At 33.4% G+C, this 18,094-nt stretch overlaps 1 protein-coding gene across 50 annotated transcripts in view; it reads right to left on the bottom strand.

Annotated features, from left to right (window-relative positions):
- The window catches only part of TRDN (triadin), a 408,839-nt gene that overhangs the window by 15,605 nt on the left and 375,140 nt on the right, over positions 1 to 18,094 (bottom strand). For 32 of the 50 annotated variants that reach the window (XR_014065592.1, XM_081530502.1, XM_081530504.1 and 29 more), the window contains 9 exons: positions 16,979 to 17,023; positions 14,702 to 14,722; positions 13,810 to 13,836; positions 13,021 to 13,059; positions 12,322 to 12,357; positions 12,206 to 12,241; positions 12,088 to 12,123; positions 11,294 to 11,338; positions 6,364 to 6,387 (listed from right to left, as the gene is read on the bottom strand). Coding sequence is in view for 41 of the 50 variants with exons in the window: in XM_081530502.1 (XP_081386628.1) it covers positions 6,364 to 6,387; positions 11,294 to 11,338; positions 12,088 to 12,123; positions 12,206 to 12,241; positions 12,322 to 12,357; positions 13,021 to 13,059; positions 13,810 to 13,836; positions 14,702 to 14,722; positions 16,979 to 17,023 (309 nt within the window). In the remaining 9 variants the exon portion in view is untranslated. Of the gene's footprint in view, positions 1 to 6,363; positions 6,388 to 11,293; positions 11,339 to 12,087; positions 12,124 to 12,205; positions 12,242 to 12,321; positions 12,358 to 13,020; positions 13,060 to 13,809; positions 13,837 to 14,701; positions 14,723 to 16,978; positions 17,024 to 18,094 lie in introns of those variants that run through there. The other 18 variants (XM_081530503.1, XM_081530506.1, XM_081530510.1 and 15 more) reach the window with 3 other exon arrangements.

Raw genomic sequence — 18,094 nt, 5'->3', positions numbered from 1 at the left:
AAAGCTCAACACATTTCAAACAGTAGACCATTTTCTCTAATTACTACACAATTAAGTTAGAAGTTGATTAATAGAGGATGATCTTTATAATTCCCATAGGCTTGGAAATGTTAAAAGTATTTAAAATTCTAAAACATCTATGAAATATACTAATTAAACAATTACAATGGAATTAAGAAATACTTTAAAATGAATGATAATGAAAATACTACATATAAAGAAGCTTGGGAGAGGCTATTGAAGTAGTACTTGAAGAAAAATTTATTACTTGCAATATGTGTAGAAAGGGTAAAGAGTAATAAAATAAACATACATAATAAGATGTTTAAAGGAACACAAAAATCTTAAATCAGAATCAAAGCAAATATATATCAATAGTAGAATAGATTAAAACGCATTTATTCACAAAGTGCTGTACTATACAGCACTGAAAATGAACTGTAACTACATAAAACACTTAAGGATTTGAGAAGCATAGCATTAAGTAAAAAAAAAACAAACAAACAAACACCTCAGAATATATCTTACAATGTGAGATAAAATTAGAAAAAAAATCAAGAGAATTAAAAAAAAAATCAGTGTATTAGTTATTTCTATCAGGAATCAAGAGATAGGATGGAGAGAGTTCAGAAGTAAAGTCACATCATAGTATCTAGTTTTTAAATATACACTTACTTACATGTTATTTTGTTTACGTAAGATATCAAATAATAAAATACCTTTAAATAATTTGAGCTTGTGGAGAAGAAAAGTAAATTTAAATTTTAACATTAATTTGCATGCCAAGATGAATTAGAGAAAAGGATAATCATCTTTCTTGTTAAATCTTCATTTCCTGAGGAATTAATTCAGAAATGGGATGGTCCTTTTTGCTCTTTCTGTTTTTAAGTATTTAATCAATCCCACTGGTTTCAACAATGAATAAGGTAATTATAAAATAATTATTTAAATCAATGGAGATACTCTTTTTAAAAAATGGTCAAACAATTTTAATAGACCACAGAGTGATTTAATAGTCATTTAAAGTGTATGCAATTTAGCTTAGTTTGGGGGAAATATTTTGGTCAACATTAGGAAAATGAATTCAAGATACAACTGGCATTAATAACACCATTCAAACTTACTCTGTAAAAGTAAAGCAAACAATGTTTCAAGACATTTTCTGTAACTGCATCAAATTATATACTTAAGCTTTCTGCACAGTGCTAGAAATGTGACTGGCATATGTTGTGTAATAACAAAATTGATTCACTTCTTTGAAAGTTAAAGTGTTGATATGCCACCATTAGTTAATGGCATACTATTAATATTTTTATTAGCAAATCAATTAGTCTGAGATAACATAAATAATTTGATTTAGTCATGAATTAACTCTTACAGGACTTTAGGTTGTATCTGATTTCTTTAGAAAAGATCATTATTTTAATTGTTTATAAAAGGGAATTACACATAATATTAACATAAACCAAAGCATACTCAGTGTTTAAGGGTTTAAGAGAATTAGTTCCTTTTGCCACTATAGTAACACTTTATAGTTCACTGACTCATTAATAGTTTCATGATTGTCTGACAAAGTCAAACTTTCTTTCAAATAGCAGTAACACGTTCATTAGGAAATTCTGGCTTTCTGAAATTCTTGAAAATTTTCAATCCAGGGATATATAATCAATAAAAACAGGTTATGCTTTTATTAATGACAAATGGTATACTTCAGTTATGTGTAATTAAAATTCTTTAAAAGAAGTGCTTAACCTAAGATATATCAAACATGTAAATGAGGAAAAAGACTATTAGCCTTTACATCCATAGAAACTTTAATTATATCCGTGCTTATTTAAATTTTCAGACAAAATCACAAAGTAGCCGAATTTGATATCTAAAATTATCCACTATACTTTAATACTGATGCAAATTACTTATTAGTTTACCAAATTTATACACAAAAAATGCAGAACCAAAAGATGAATGAGCATTTTAAAAGTTAGAGAGCATTAAAAAGCAAATTACAAATGAAAGCAACAAAGGAAGCTATATAAAAAATGGAAATCCTGGCTAGTCCTCTGCTGGGTTTGCTTGAAGTTTTATTAAAAAGTAAATTAACTTCTGTAAAAGATTAAAATTTATCAGTATTGTGTGAAAAAGTTAAATTCATTATTTTAATATAAATATTTGATCTCAGAGACTTTACAGTGATTCAAACCTGTCTACACAGATAATTTTGGTGAGGTGCTAGCAGTAAAATCCTCACTACCTATGATTGGAGAAAAATGTTACAGAAAAAGATGTCAAAGTTAAATTTCTACATAGAATAATTTCAAGAAATGTTCTTAATACATCACTTCTTTTAAAGTACTCATTTTGAGGGGCAAGCCAACCTAGCTTTACTTAAATGTTGACTGGTAGATACTAAGAACAAAAAACTATGGATTCTTATGAAATCTTTTTGCTTAATTATAAATATAATATAAATATACTGTCAGTGTCTCAGCTATGTCAAGAACCTTGATACTCTTCTAGGTGCAAGCCTTCCCTTGGCCCGTTTGCTTTTAAAGAATGTAGTTCCTCATTCCCTTGCTTTGTTTCATGTTTTGCCGACAGGCAAGTTCCTGGGAATGATGTTTCACATAATTTTTTTGTACACAATTTTTTCTCAAAGAAGAAGTTTTCCAAAGCCTTAAAATATTAATATCAGCAAGAAATAATTACACTTTAAAATTCAAGAATGTGAATATTTGCTTTGCTTTTAATTTTTAAAGTATCAGTAATTATATCTTAAATATAGTACAGTTTCATGCCTCTTGATGTCTTCCTCAAAACTCTGTGGAAAGGTAATTTCATTATATATTTACCATACATACAAAGTAAAAAATACAGAATGAAAATTAAACGACTATTTAGAAATTAGAAATCTATATCCTTTGAAAAAATAAACCCACAGAACAAACATCAATTAAACCACAATAGTCTGTGAATCATGGAAATTTTGATTTTGCAATGTTACTTTCACTGATGTAATAAAGAAATGCTGTTATATTGCTGATTATTTTTTATTCCTAAAACAAACCTTCAGGTAGCTGAGAATCTAGTCCACCAGGATGATTTCAAGAATCTCAATCAGAGTAAGCCACGAGATTTCAGAAAGAGATACTGCTTCTCTCTTTTACATCAATCTTTTCCCACATATTAACAGTCTCCCCCATTCCCACCAAAAAAATCCAGGAATGAATAATGGTCTGTATGCATGCAGCACCAAAGCAGAAAAAAATGATATAGCAGAGGTGGAAGACCTGATTCTGTTCAGAAGACAAGAGATACAGGCACTAGGGGTGGAGAGAACGGTTGGAAGGGAGCAATGAGCACAAAGGAACTATTTCATCAACTTCCTTTAGTTAAAGACAAATAGCTAAAAAATAACTTAGAAGTCTGACAAAAGAAAAGTTACATAACATTGAAAAGAGAGCTCAGAAAAAGAACAATGGTTCTTTAGTTTAAATCATCTTTCGTATGTTCTACTTGATATGTATCTGAGGCAGTTTTTGATAATTACCTCTAAAAAGGCATGATGGAAAGTATGTGCTATAAAAACATAATTTTCATATACACACAAAACAAGCTTATTAAAATGCATTATTCCATGATGTCTTGGACATTTATATCTCCTTATCCACCAGAATCAGTATATTTTCTTCCTCACGCATTTCTCTTTTCAGTCACTACTCTTATTCTTACTACTTCTATTACTGCTATTATGAGGTTAGACTTTCCAACAATTCCTCCACATTTCACTCCTTTACATAAAATAAACCACAGCCATCTGTGGCAATAAGTCTAGAGTTCCCTGACAGGCAGGTTCTCTACCTCATAGTTTCAACCTATATGTTCTTACTTCTCACTGCTTTCTAACAGAAGCCAAAGCAATCTTAAGAAAGAAAAACTGAGCTGGAGGAATTAGGCTACCTGACTTCAGATTATACTGCAAAGCTAGAGTAATCAAAACAGCACATCACTGGCACAAAAACAGAAATTGAGATCAATGGAACAGGATAAAAAGCCCAGAAATAAACCCCCACGTATATGGTCAATTAACCTACAACAAAGGAAGTAAGAATATACAATGAAGAAAAGACAGTCTTTTCAATAAATGCTGCTGGGAAAACTGAATAGCTACATGTTAAAGAATGAAATTAGAACATTCTCTAACATCATACACAAAAACAAACTCCAAATGGACTGAAGACCTAAATTTAAGATTAGATACTATAAAACTCCTAGAGGAAAATATGGGCAGAACACTTTTTGATATAAATTGTATCTGTATCTTTTAGAATCCTTTTCCTAGAGCAATGGAAATAAAAACAAAAATAAACAAATGAAACCTAATTAAACTTAAAAACTTTTGCACAACAACAAAAAAATTATAAACAAGACAAAAAGACAATCTACAGAATGGGAGAAAATACTTGCAAATGATTCAACTAACAAGGGATTAATCTCCAAAGTATACAAACAGCTCACAGATAAATTTTTGATTGGCAACTTATGATGTGCTAAGTCTAATTAGTATCAGAATTGAATTGAATTGTAGAACAGCTGGTGTCACAGAGAAATGCTTGGTATGAAAACAATCCTACTTGCCTGGTGTCAGAAGTGTTAGGAGTGTGGTAGTAGTAGCATGACAGTAAAGGAGAAATACACAGGAGAAGTGAGTTTTTTCTTTACACCTTCTTTTGCCAATTATCCAATCCTAACCATTTTTCAAATACAAATTGTAGAATTACCTCCTAAATGAAATCCATCTTGACTACCTTTGGCCATAGGGGAAGTGTGGAGTGAGATAGTTTCAGAGGGTTTTCTGAAGATCAAATATTAACTTTGCCTGTGCATCAGTGAGACAGTGCTGTAACCTCGTAATTATTTTCCTTTTTTAAAAAAATATCTAAAGCAAGTTCATATGGAACTCTATTACTTGCAGTCAAGGAACTTTAAATGAGATATATGGCAATTACCACCTTTACTGATGGTCTTATATTGTCCTCAATACTCACTAAATATTGAACATAGCAGAAGCACTCAATAAACCCTGAGAACTGCTCTGCCCAATGCAGTAGCCACTGACCACCTGGGCTGTTAGGGAACTGAAATACAGCTAGTACAAATCAATGTGCCATAAGTGTAAAATACACCCACAATTTCAAAGGCTCAATAAAAAATTACATAAACTATCAAAATACTTCTATATAGGTTACATTTTGAAAAAATATTTGAAAACAGAGACAGATACAAATATTAAAATTGTTTTCATCTATTTGTTTTTACCCTTTTAATGTGTCTGTGCTGTGCTTAGCTTCTCAGTCATCTCCCACTCTTTGCCACCCCATGGGCTGCAGCCCGCCAGGCTCCCCTGTTCATGTGGATTCTCCAGGGAAGAATACTTGAGTGGGTTGCCATGCCCTTCTCCAGGGGATGTGCCCAACCCAGGGATTGAACCTAGGTCTCCTGCATTGCAGGAGGTTTCTTCACAGTCTGGGCCCCCAGGGAAGCCCAAGAATACTGGAGTGGGTAGTCTATCCCTTCTCCAGGGGATCTTCCCCACCCAGGAATGAAACTGGGGTCTCCAGCATTGCAGGTGGATTCTTTACCAAGTGAGCTACCAGGGAAGCCCTTTAGTGTGTCTACTTGAAAATTTAAAACTACAGATGTGGCTCTAGTGATACTGCCTTAGATAGCACTGATTTAAAATGATTTGTCTTTTTAAATCCGGAAACTTGAGAAGGAAATTTGCTATTTCCCAGAATTTTAAGATTTATAGGAAAATTCATAGTTGTATCATGTATCATTTGAGCTGCTATCTATAACTGTATCTTGGTATTTCAGAGTATATTCTGAAAGTTTGGTCAGTGTATGTTACATATAAGATTAGACCAAGTCCTAACTATGTCTTCTTTTCAGACATACAATTAAGTTAATGAACATTAGAAAACAACACCACGTGAGGATTATTGCTCAACCAGATGTGCTCTATTCCAAATGTTTAGTGATTGGGGGTTGAAGACCAAAGTAAGATTATTTTATTCCATTCAACCTCAATCACTAAAAAGACTTAAGTATTGAATGCAAGTCACTTTAATCTTCAGGCTCAAGAACATGATAAGGTATTTGTTATAAGCTATTTCAATAATGCAGTTTTGTTTTTTTAAGTTTCAACATAAATAAGATGAAAAGTCATCAAAATCCTGTCAGAAGGTTTAATATGAAATGACTCAATTTCTGAACACATTAAAAAAATAAATATTTCAAGACTTTCAGCTTGCAATTCATACTGTATGCCAAAGAGAATTTATTATCAATACAAGCAGTACTTACTTGATACTCTTGCAGGTTTTTCTACTAAAAATAAAGAAAACAAGTCTTATTTAACTCAGGTAAAATACAAAGATATTATACATCAATAGACTGCATAAAAGTATTTAATATCTTTCGACTTTCTTCCTTATTTTTCATGAGTTAGTGAATAAGTGGAGCTCTCTATTGTCTGATAACATGGATCTTTGAATAGCTTAATTGCTATTATGTGAGACATCAAAAAAGTTATTACTCATTGCAGGTGTCACAACATACTAATGCTTTTAAACACTCTTAATAAAATCATCAGGATCTTTGTTAAACTGTTTTGGTTAAACTATAATTATACCTAACACTAGTGAAATTACTTTGCATTACTTTGCATTATAATTAATTACAATAATAATTATAGATACAATGTTAGATATAATAATAATGATAATTAATCTAAATATTTGCTTTAAACTTTGCAAATTCCATAAAATACATTACTGAGAATTATTTTCCTTTTAGACATGAATAAAAACAAATACTCAATAGACTGTAAAATATTAATCTTAAAAAGCAACATGCAAAATCAACTAATTTTTAATAATCGTTTATTTATTAGTTTCAATGAGAGATTATAATTCTTCAAATATGTTTTTCCATTAAGCTGTATATATTCAGGATGAAGATATAAAGTGAAATTACTGTCTTAAATATAGCAGACTTTCTAACTTTCTGAAACAGAGAGAATGGGTAACATTCATATACCATTAATGTCTAATTTAAAGGGCTACGTTTGAAAATATAATTTTTAAGGAATCTGCATAACATGTTTTACATTAAGACTTGTAGAGTTTCAGATATATCCTAATAATTGCAAAGTTACAAAAGTTAGGTTAGTGGAATTCAGAAAAATACTTTAGAAAAGCTAATGTTATAATCTTTCCTTTCTAAATAGTATTGGCTAAAGAGACAGGAATTTAGATGCAATGAACCATTCCTTGAATGAAGCAATGAATAGAATGTGCTTATATTCTCAACTAGTTCTAAGTTAGACTTATGCTTTCAGTACAGTTCAGTCGCTCAGTCATGTCCAACTCTTTGCGATCCCATGAACCACAGCATGCCAGGCCTCCCTGTCCATCACCAACTCCCGGAGTCTACCCAAACTCATGTCCATTGAGTTGGTGATGCCATCCAACTATCTCATCCTCTGTCCTCCCCTTCTCCTCCTGCCATCAATCTTTCCCGGCATCAGGGTCTTTTCAAATGAGTCAGCTCTTCGCATCAGGTGGCCAAAGTTTTGGAATTCCAGCTTCAGCATCAGTCCTTCCACTGAACACCCAGGACTGATCTCCTTTAGGATGGACTGGTTGGATCTCCTTGCAGTCCAAGGGACTCTCAAGAGTCTTCTCCAACACCACAGTTCAAAAGCATCAATTCTTCGGTGTTCAGCTTTCTTTGTAGTCCAACTCTCACAATCCATACATGACCACTGGAAAAACCATAGCCTTGACTAGACGGACCTTTGTTGACAAAGTAATGTCTCTGCTTTTTAATATGCTGTCTAGGTTGGTCATAACTTTCCTTCCAAGGAGTAAGTGTATTTTAATTTCATGGCTGCAATCACCATCTGAAGTGATTTTGGAGCCCCCAAAAATAAAGTCAGCCACTGTTTCCGTACCTATTTGCCATGAAGTGATGGGACCAGATGCCATGATCTTAGTTTTCTGAACGTTGAGCTTTAAGCCAACTTTTTCACTCTCCTCTTTCACTTTCATCAGGGGCTCTTTAGTTCTTCTTCACTTTCTGCCATAAGGGTGGTGTCATCTGCATATCTGAGGTTATTGATATTTCTCCCAGCAATCTTGATTCCAGCTTGTGTTTCTTCCAGCCCAGCGTTTCTCATGATGTACTCTGCATATAAGTTAAATAAGCAGGGTGACAATATACAGCCTTGACGGACTCCTTTTCCTATTTGGAACCAGTCTGTTGTTCTATGTCCAGTTCTAACTGTTACTTCCTGACCTGCATACAGGTTTCTCAAGAGGCAGGTCAGGTGTTCTGGTAGTCCCACCTCTTTCAGAATTTTCCACAGTTTATTGTGATCCACATAGTCAAAGGCTTTGCCATAGTCAATAAAGCAGAAATAGATGTTTTTCTGGAACTCTCTTGCTTTTTCGATGGTCCAGCGGATGTTGGCAATTTTATCTCTGATTCCTCTGCCTTTTCTAAAACCAGCTTGTACATCTGGATGTTCATGGTTCACGTATTGCTAAAACCTGGTGGAGAATTTTGAGCATTACTTTACTAGTGTGTGAGATGAGTGCAATTGTGCGGGGGTTTCAGCATTCTTTGGCATTGCCCTTTCTTTGGGATTGGAATGAAAACTGACCTTTTCTAGTCCTGTGGCCACTGCTGAGTTTTCCAAATTTGCTGACATATTGAGTGCAGCACTTTCACAGCATCCTCTTTCAGGATTTAAAATAGCTCAACTGGAATTCCATCACCTTACTAGCTTTGTTTGTAGTGATGCTTCCTAAGGCCCACTTGACTTCACATTCCAGGATGTATGGCTCTAGGTGAGTGATCACACTATTATGATTATCTGGGTTGTGAAGATCTTTTTTGTACAGTTCTTCTGTGTATTCTTGCCACCTCTTCTTAGTATCTTCTGCTTCTGTTAGGTCCATACCATTTCTGTCCTTTATTGAGCCTATCTTTGCATGAAATTTTCCCTTTGTATCTCTAATTTTCTTGCAGAGATCTCTAGTCTTTCCTGTTGTATTGTTTTCCTCTATTTCTTTGTGTTGATCCCTGAGGAAGGCTTTCTTATATCTCCTTGTTATTCTTTGTAACTGCATTCAAATGGGTATATCTTTATCACGGCAATCCAAGTCTATGCCTCGATCAGTAACGCCGAAGAAGCTGAAGTTGAACACTTCTATGAAGACCTACAAGATCTTTTAGAACTAACACCCAAAAAAGATGTTCTTTTCATTACAGGGGACTAGAATGCAAAAGTAGGAAGTCAAGAAACACCTGGAGTAACAGGCAAATTTGACCTTGGAGTACAGAATGAAGCAGGGCAAAGGCTAATAGAGTTTTGTAAAGAGAATGCACTGGTCATAGCAAACACCCTCTTTCAACAACACAAGAGAAGACTAGACATCACCAGATGGTGAACACTGAAATCAGATTGATTATATTCTTTGCAGCCAAAGATGGAGAAGCTCTATACAGTCAGAAAAAACAAGACCAGGAGCTGACTGTGGCTCAGATCATGAACTCCTTATTGCCAAATTCAGACTTAAATTGGAGAAAGTGGGGAAATCACTAGACCATTCAGGTATGACCTAAATCAAATCCCTTATGTTTTCACATGTAACAATTTTTTCATGCCGTGTATTCATAATATGAAGATCTTAGAAATGGACTCACACAATACAGTAAGAAAGGAGCATCCATCCAGTGTCCAAATCCCTAGAATCCTTTGGATAGCCGCCCTCTAGTCAGCACTAATAGTCCACTTCCTTGGGGACAAAGTGTGGTGCCTTTTGTCTTTGAAAGTGAAACTGTAGTTGGACAGGCTTCTCTGTCCATAGGGATTCTCCAGGCAAGAGTATCGGAGTAGGTTGCCATGCCCTCCTCCAGGGGATCTTCCCAACCCAGGGATTAAACCCAGGTCTCCCACATTACAGGCAGATTCTTTATTGTCTGAGCCACCAGGGAAGCACACTTTATCTTTGGGCTGCTCTAATTGGTAGAAAGCTTTCCCTTATATTTGCCTACTACAGTGTGGTAGGATATTAAAATGTGATTGGATGGGCTTAAGTCTTTGACGCCACACCCACTTGGAGCCAACTCCTGTCTCTATAAACACTCCTAGAGGTTAGACTTCCTTCACCTAACATTAACTCAACTTTAAACTGTGAATGATCGCTGGGTCTATGCTAAGACAGAAATTGAATTAATAATAGGAAAGGCTATAGGTGTGCATTTTTGAAGTAATACATTACTTTTCATTCTTCTGGTTAAGTATCTTAAAAGATATAATGTTTTTGGAGAAATTTCCAATACAAAAATTGTGTTCTTGTATCATTTTGCAAATCTGATTTGCTCTCTTACTCTAAATGTTACACCTTAATATTACTAAAAATTGTGTCTAAATATGTCCCGTCATTTCAGGTATACACACTACAGGAAGCAGCAACAGGGACCAGTGAAAATCTAGATTCCTCCCACTCCACACTCCCAGTATACACACAGACTAGAGAGCTATATTTACTCTGAATGAACATTTTTGTTTAATTATGGCATGTTTACTTAGCATTTTAAAATCTAAAGCATTTATGTTTTGTTACATTTTGAATTAAGTAGATTCACCTAAAATTTTATGACCCAGACTAACTAATTCAGTTATAATCTTACAGTTTTATGATGATATCACCAAAACAGGTCATTCTCATTTTGGGTGAAGAACACCTGCCTGTCATGTGCATGCTAGCATCTGCCCTCTACTATCTACTTTGTATCTGTTGAATTAATTTCAAAGATAAATTTATAAATAATAAAACTACATTCATTATATTAGTTATATTTGATGTAGTTTCAGATAAACAGACTCTTGGCTCCTTCTCTTTTTACTACTCTATCATCCTTGAATGTAGTCATGCTGGGGAAGTCTTTTTGCAATAATAAATTTTTCCTTCTGATAGGTACTGGGATATCTAATGAATGTTTATGTTGTTAATAGTTTCTATTTCTTCACATTACCTAGTTTTCCACTGAAATGTAAGCATTCTGTTCGATTTCCTACCTGTCCACTTCCTCTGCTGTTAGAACTATATAAACAGCCAGACTTTCTTGCTTTAGAAAATTTAGTGTTAATATTAAGCACCAACATAACTCAGGCATCTCCACATCAACATAGCATTTGAGGATTTACAAAGGTCAAGATTACCTTCTGTCACATTGTGTAACTGAAGACTTTCTTTTCTTGTTGGCACTGTATAAAAAAGAAAATGTAAATTAAAATATGAACTTTTAAAGCAAATCTTCATAAAAAATTTGGCTCACATCAACTCTAAGCTTTAGCAACATGAGAATAATTATATGTAAATATTTTCTCAAGGTGTTTTTAAAATTTTCTCTTCTGCTAACACCTAAGAAAAATAAATGTTAGCTGAAGAGATTGTTGTAGCTGCATAAACAGAGATACGACATGAACTCAGTGATTACAGGGTATTTAAATTGAATCTGAGTCCACAGACAATGGGTAATGCTGATTAACTGAATTTAGGTATAAACCAGAAAAGTGTCTTCTTTTGTTATTAACAATCTTTTTGGTATGTCTAAGAATGCTTTCCTCCTGACTCGACAGAATATTTCTCTGATGATTAAGGCCTTTGTAAGGTTTTTAGATGACTAAACATGGAAATCAGTGATTATTACATTATGTAGTTTCCTAAATAAATAAAACTAAAGTTAAGATAAAAAAGCAGCATTGCAATGCAGCTTCTAACCAGTTGCTCACCAATGATCCAACACATGACTGCACACTGCAGGCGTGGCCTGCCATCCAATGCTCCTTTGACACTGTCATTACCACATGCTATGATTATTTACCACTTTTCTTCTTTTAATCAGGCCAGCAATCATTGCATACAGAAAGAAAAGTTTTCTTTAAAATTGAAATAAATAAATTTTGACTCAAAATATTTTGACTTCAGAAACTTTTAAACTTTTAAAAATTACCTTTTTCTTCTTTAAGATGTCTCCTTTCTGCTTTTTCTATAGAGATAAAATGGCACAGTTATATACATATTTATTCAAAATATTTTGACTTCAGAAACCTTATACTTTTAAAAATTACCTTTTTCTTCTTTAAGATGTCTCATTTCTGCTTTTTCTATAGAGAAAATGGCACAGTCATATACATATTTATTCAAAATATTTTGACTTCAGAAAACTTATACTTTTAAAAATTACCTTTTGCTTCTTTAAGATGTCTCATTTCTGCTTTTCCTATAGAGATAAAATGGTAGAGTCATATACATATTTATTCATAGGTCTTTCTAAGTTTGAAACTACATATTTTGTAGTCAATATTTACAATTCAGGAGTTATATGAAAATAACTCTATGGTGTTAATATAACAATAACAGATGGAGTTTGCTTTAAGATCTAACGTCCTGTTCCCTTTAGATATCTAATAATAATGCAATACTACACTCCTCGCATGAATAACCCCCCAAATAGCTGCATTTCTGATATACGCTTTAAAACCAATATCCATATTTTCAGGAATTGCTTTTTTTTTTTTCTTTCTTTTTTTTTTTTATAAATTTATTTATTTTAGTTGGGGGCTAATTACTTTACAATATTGTAATAGTTTTTGCCATACATTGACATGAATCAGCCATGGGTTTACATGTGTTCCCCTTCCTGGACCCTCCACCCACCTCCCTCCCCATCCCATCCCTCTGGGTCATCCCATTGCCCCGGCCCTGAGCCCTTGTCTCATGCATAGAACAAGGAATGGTGTTCTGTTTCACATATGATAATATACATGTTTCAATGCTATTCTCCCAGAACGTCCCACTAAGTGATATAATTTGTATAATTACATATTTTTGATTCCTGTGCTTTTATCACTAATTTGATATATATGCCTTAAAATGTATTTACCTTTACTTTCCTTTTCAGATTTTTCAATTTTCTTTTTTGCTAGGGGGGAAAAATAACAAGAAACCATTGGCTTAAAAACATAATTTTCTTACTCAGTTTTGGAGTAAATATTGCAGATGAAACTTAATCCCATAAGTGAAAGCGGGTCAAGGTTCTACTTTTAAAAATGTGAAGATAAAGTCTCCCTTCCTTGTGTAAGAACATGTATTTTTCTGTTATCCTTGGTTATTTGGTTTTATAAAGCACAACCCCCTCCTTTTGTTTTCTGGTTTTGTTTTTGTACATGCTTTCAAGTAAAGCTAGAGTAAGCCATGCATTTATTAATAAGTTTAAACTAGTAACAGAAAAAAACATTCAAATTTTCTATTGTTACCTTTAGGAAATGAAAATTTGATTAGTGCTATGAATACTCAATAAATTAACTGTTGAGTGAAAACAATGTAAGAGTCACAATACATCTGTGAGGAAAATGTGGACACATGCTTTTTAAATCAGAGTTTTGACTGACTGATACTTTTCTTTAACTATATTTATCAGACAAGGGTAAGAAGGACACCAATATTTAATGAGTGACAACCAAGCATGTAGTGGGAATGTTACATATGTTATTTTATTTAATACTTATCACAAGCCTTTTGGAAAGTCATTATGTCTGTTCTATAGATGAGTAAACTGGGAATCTGAGCTGTTAATGGATTTTCCCTAATGTTACACAGCTATATAGAGATTCAAATTTAAATACTATTCCTACAGATCTACGTTACCTCCTCTGGGAAAGCAAATATGTACCTGATTCTGTTACTTCCGGTGTTTTCTCTTTAGAAAAAAATAATAGAAAAAAGGAAGAAAAATGAAAGGAAAGAATAATTTTGTTTTTCCAGTAGCAGACAACTGAACTTCATTGTCATGTTATTTTGTATTAATTCCAAAAGTAGTGACAATAGACACATACTCAAAATGGCAAAGAGATACATTGGTAACTAATATTTCTGAAAACATAACTGGTATCTACTCTGGAAATAGAACCACTATACAAATTAATATTAAATAGTTTATTCATACATGGTAGAATGAATCAGTTTAAAGACCTTTGGGTGGTTTTCTCAATTACAAATTATAAATCTCCATTACATAAACTTTTAACAGGATTTGAACATGTACATGCACACATTCATTTATTAACTTTTTATAAAGCAACTTCATGTATAACAAGGACTTAGTGCAATGAGTGGGGTTAAGAGACGAGATTTTAAAATATCACAAAAATAATCTCAACTCCTAATGACTACGGTCATAGTAGTGAGACAAAATATAAAAATGTTATTTATTTGTCTTTAACCTATGATAATGTAGAATTAACCCTTCCACTTGTTTTTATGTGCACAGTATTAGTTAAGGTAATTGCATTAATTACACAGATAATGACAACAGAAGTCATTTTAGGCATTCCCTCACATAATCTGCTATAGTATAATTGGAACTCAAATATATTTTCAAATATTAATGAATAAAATACACACTATTCTTTGTCAATAGGAATCATTTATGTAGGTAATGTCATAATAGCTGTTGCATTAATAAACATAGGACAATAATTTTCACTGCATGTACAATTCAAAGAAATTATAAAATTTAAATACTTAAATAGAAAATTCTTAAAATTTTAGTATGGTACACTTACTTGGAGTTGGTTTTGGCTTGTCTAAAAAGTAAAAAAGAAAAAAAAAAAGAGAGAAAAGAAAAGGTCATTTTCTGGCTATAGGTAAAATATCAGACTTTTATATTTCCTAACTCTGTTTGAGTTAAAATAGGAAAAGGCTAACCTTATATTAAAATGAGCAATAGGCAATGTAATTTGAGCAATTTTAAAATCATGTTCTAATGAATTCCATACTCCAATAATACTTCAAAGTATACGATCTTCTTGGTCTCTTTATCCTTGTAAAGCCTCATATTTCATCTGCTGCAAAATGAATGCTTAAGATAATCTGAACTCCTTACTGTTCCTGAATGGCATAAAAGACATTCTGCTACTGTCGTTTCAGAACATATTAATACTAATTAATATTAACTATTTAAACTTTTCCAATTCAGTCTTTTGAATAAAGAAGCTGACTATAAAATCTCAAGAAAAATAAGTGAATTGTTGGTGAAAAACACAAAACTATGCCATCCAAATACATGATTTGTTTCTCAAATAAACTTTGTCTTCTGAAATTAACTAAAAGCATTAATTATGCAGTCTTACAGGTAAATATCTATTTATTAATAAAGAGCTAAATATTTCTTGATGATTGTGAAGAATTTGAATCATCCAAAATTAGATAATAGAGGAAATATAAGTTAATACAATTTTTAGAGAACTATTAGAGAAACCTATAAAAATTACATTGAATATATCATTTCACTAAAATATTTAAGGAATTTTTATCCTAAAGATAAATTTACAAAACTAGACAGATAATTATATTTATAATTGTATATCATTAAAGAAAGCTTGTCAGATAACTTAAATACAGGTCAATCAGAGACTAGTTAAGTAAACTGTGTATAACAATACAACAGAATACTTAATGAAGAAATGCTTTGTGTACTGATACAGAAAAATCTCTAAACACACTCTTAAACAGAAAACCTAGGGAAAGAGCCATTTATAGTAGATCATGACTTGTGTAAAAAAGATGAGTGTATAATTTGTAGACTGTCCCTTCTCCAGGGGATCCTCCAGACCCAGGGATCAATCTGGGTCTCCTGCATTGCAAGCAGATTCTTTACATAGTTGAGCTACCAGGGAAGCAAATTTGTAGGAAGGTATGTGTGTATATGTGGCCTTCCCTGGTGGCTCAGCTGGTCAAGAATCCACCCCCAATGTGGAGGCCTGGGTTCGAACTCTGGGTTGGGAAGATCCCCTGGAGAAGGGCATGGCAAACCACTCCAGTATTCTTCCACAGAGAATCCCCATGGACAGAGGAGCTGGTGGGATGCAGTCCATGGGGTTGCAAAGAGTTGGGCATGACTGAGTGACTAAGCACATGTTTACGTGTACATGTCTTTTACATATACTGCAGATGGATACATTAAAAAATAACAATGATTACCTATCAGACATTATTGGATACTTGGGAAATGGGAGCTGCTGGTAAAACAGGAAAAGAAGGGGAGGAGGGAAGCTTATTTTTGCAGTGAACCTCCTGTATGCCTTATTGTTGAACCATGCCAAGTATTATATATTTTACAAATTGAATTACAGTTTCAAAAGTATTAAGCTATTATAGAATTGGATGATTTCTATTTTAAGAAATTACACCAAGTTGAAATCCATGATTAATTTTCAGTGAAATATAATATGTGTGATTAGATATGATATTTTAGAGTATATCAACAGTGACGCAACATTCATGCTCATTGTCAGTCCTGTCGGACTCTTTGTGACCCCATATACTGTAGCCTACCAGGCTCCTCTGTCCATGGGATTCTCCAGGCAAGAATATTGGAGTGGGTTGCCATTTCCTACTCCAGGGGATCTTTCCAACCCAGGGATCAAACCCATGTCTCTTGTGTCTCCTGCATTGGCAGGCAGATTCTTTACCATTGTACCACCTAGGGAGCCCCAAGTCAACATTACCAGTATGATAAATGATATCAATACCGGCATCAGTAAAACACTGAATATTTTGGAAGGATCTTGTGAACCATGAAAGCAAATACTATTATGTTAACACAGCTGTATTATAATAGGATGCTTAGCATTCCATATATATTGGTTATAATATTTAGCAAACTGCTTATCAACACTACCATAGCCCTTATGTCAGATAAACTAGATCCTATTACAAAATTACAAGACTAAACATTACCAGGAAAGAAAATGAAAAGTGCTTGTATGCTTTGCTTTAATTTTCAAAGGTAATAAAAACAGTGAATTGGGATAGAATGCAAACCAAAAAGGCAAAAACACCTGTTTTTATAGACGGAGATTCTTTTCCTTGATGTTCAGCTTTTTCTAGAGAGAGAAATAAGAATTAACTCACAATCTGTAGATTGTTTGTGTAGCAAGCATTTCTTATCTATATATTTGGAGGTAATCCTCAGTTTGTATGGGAGGCATGCTCCCAAAGTCATTTGCATGTAACTTGGAACACAGAAAGCATATTGCCATGGAAACATGTTATAAACAAGACTAGGTTCATTCTCAGGGCATCCTGTAAGATACTTTGAAGATGCTAGCCCTCTTGGTATAAGAAGAGGATAGAATATGACAAAAAGGAGAATAATTGTAGGAAGATTTTTCTTTCTTTGCTGAAGCTTGAGTCATTCTTTGGAGATATTTTAAAGCAGATGATATTTGTCTTGGCATTTTATAAGCTTCCTTTTTACCTCTCTGACTTCTTCTAGGTCCCTTCTTGGCAGGACAGAAGCAGTTTGGTGCTGGTCATTCGTTTCTTGTTGAAAATTTAACCTAGACTTGCCTTATTCCAGAAAGTATCACGCTTTGTATTTTCATTTTCCTGGACTACCCTCTCATTTTAGGTTCAGTTAGAACTCTCACAGATGAATCTCAACTAAATCTAGGACATGACAACTAGAATCACAACATGTACTTAATATTCTTCTTGGACCTTTGAAAAATATTTGAATTAAAGTAAATTTTAGTATATATCTTTCTTTCATCAGAAGTAGAATTTCAAATGAAGCTGTTTAGAGTAGGATATTTTGAATGCAGTTAGGATTCTGTGGAAATAGAATAGATCACTGCCAAGTGCTAGTTCTTACTAATTACCCCCAGGTTCATTACCCCTGAGCTGTTCTGGTTTACCTGTCCTTTCCATCCCTCAGCCTGACTTTGGAGATTCTCCAAAAGCCACATTATTTTCTCCTCATCATCTTGCATCAACAGTGAAGCAGGTGGGGAACTGTGGGATCTATGTTTCATAAGATTTAATTGGGTATTTGTAAAGTAAGCATTGATAGCATTCAAGAATGAACTTCCATGATCTTAAAATTGTATAAATGTTAATGTTACACAGCATGCACAATAAAATAAGCTGATGTTCAAGTTATTAAAACTGTGATA

The sequence above is a fragment of the Giraffa tippelskirchi genome, chromosome 9 (assembly GCF_054371585.1).
Source record: "Giraffa tippelskirchi isolate mGirTip1 chromosome 9, T2T-mGirTip1v1.2.pri, whole genome shotgun sequence".
Classification (NCBI taxonomy): domain Eukaryota; kingdom Metazoa; phylum Chordata; class Mammalia; order Artiodactyla; family Giraffidae; genus Giraffa; species Giraffa tippelskirchi.
Note: the sequence above shows the minus strand (reverse complement) of the source record. Positions and strands in the feature narration are given on the sequence as shown.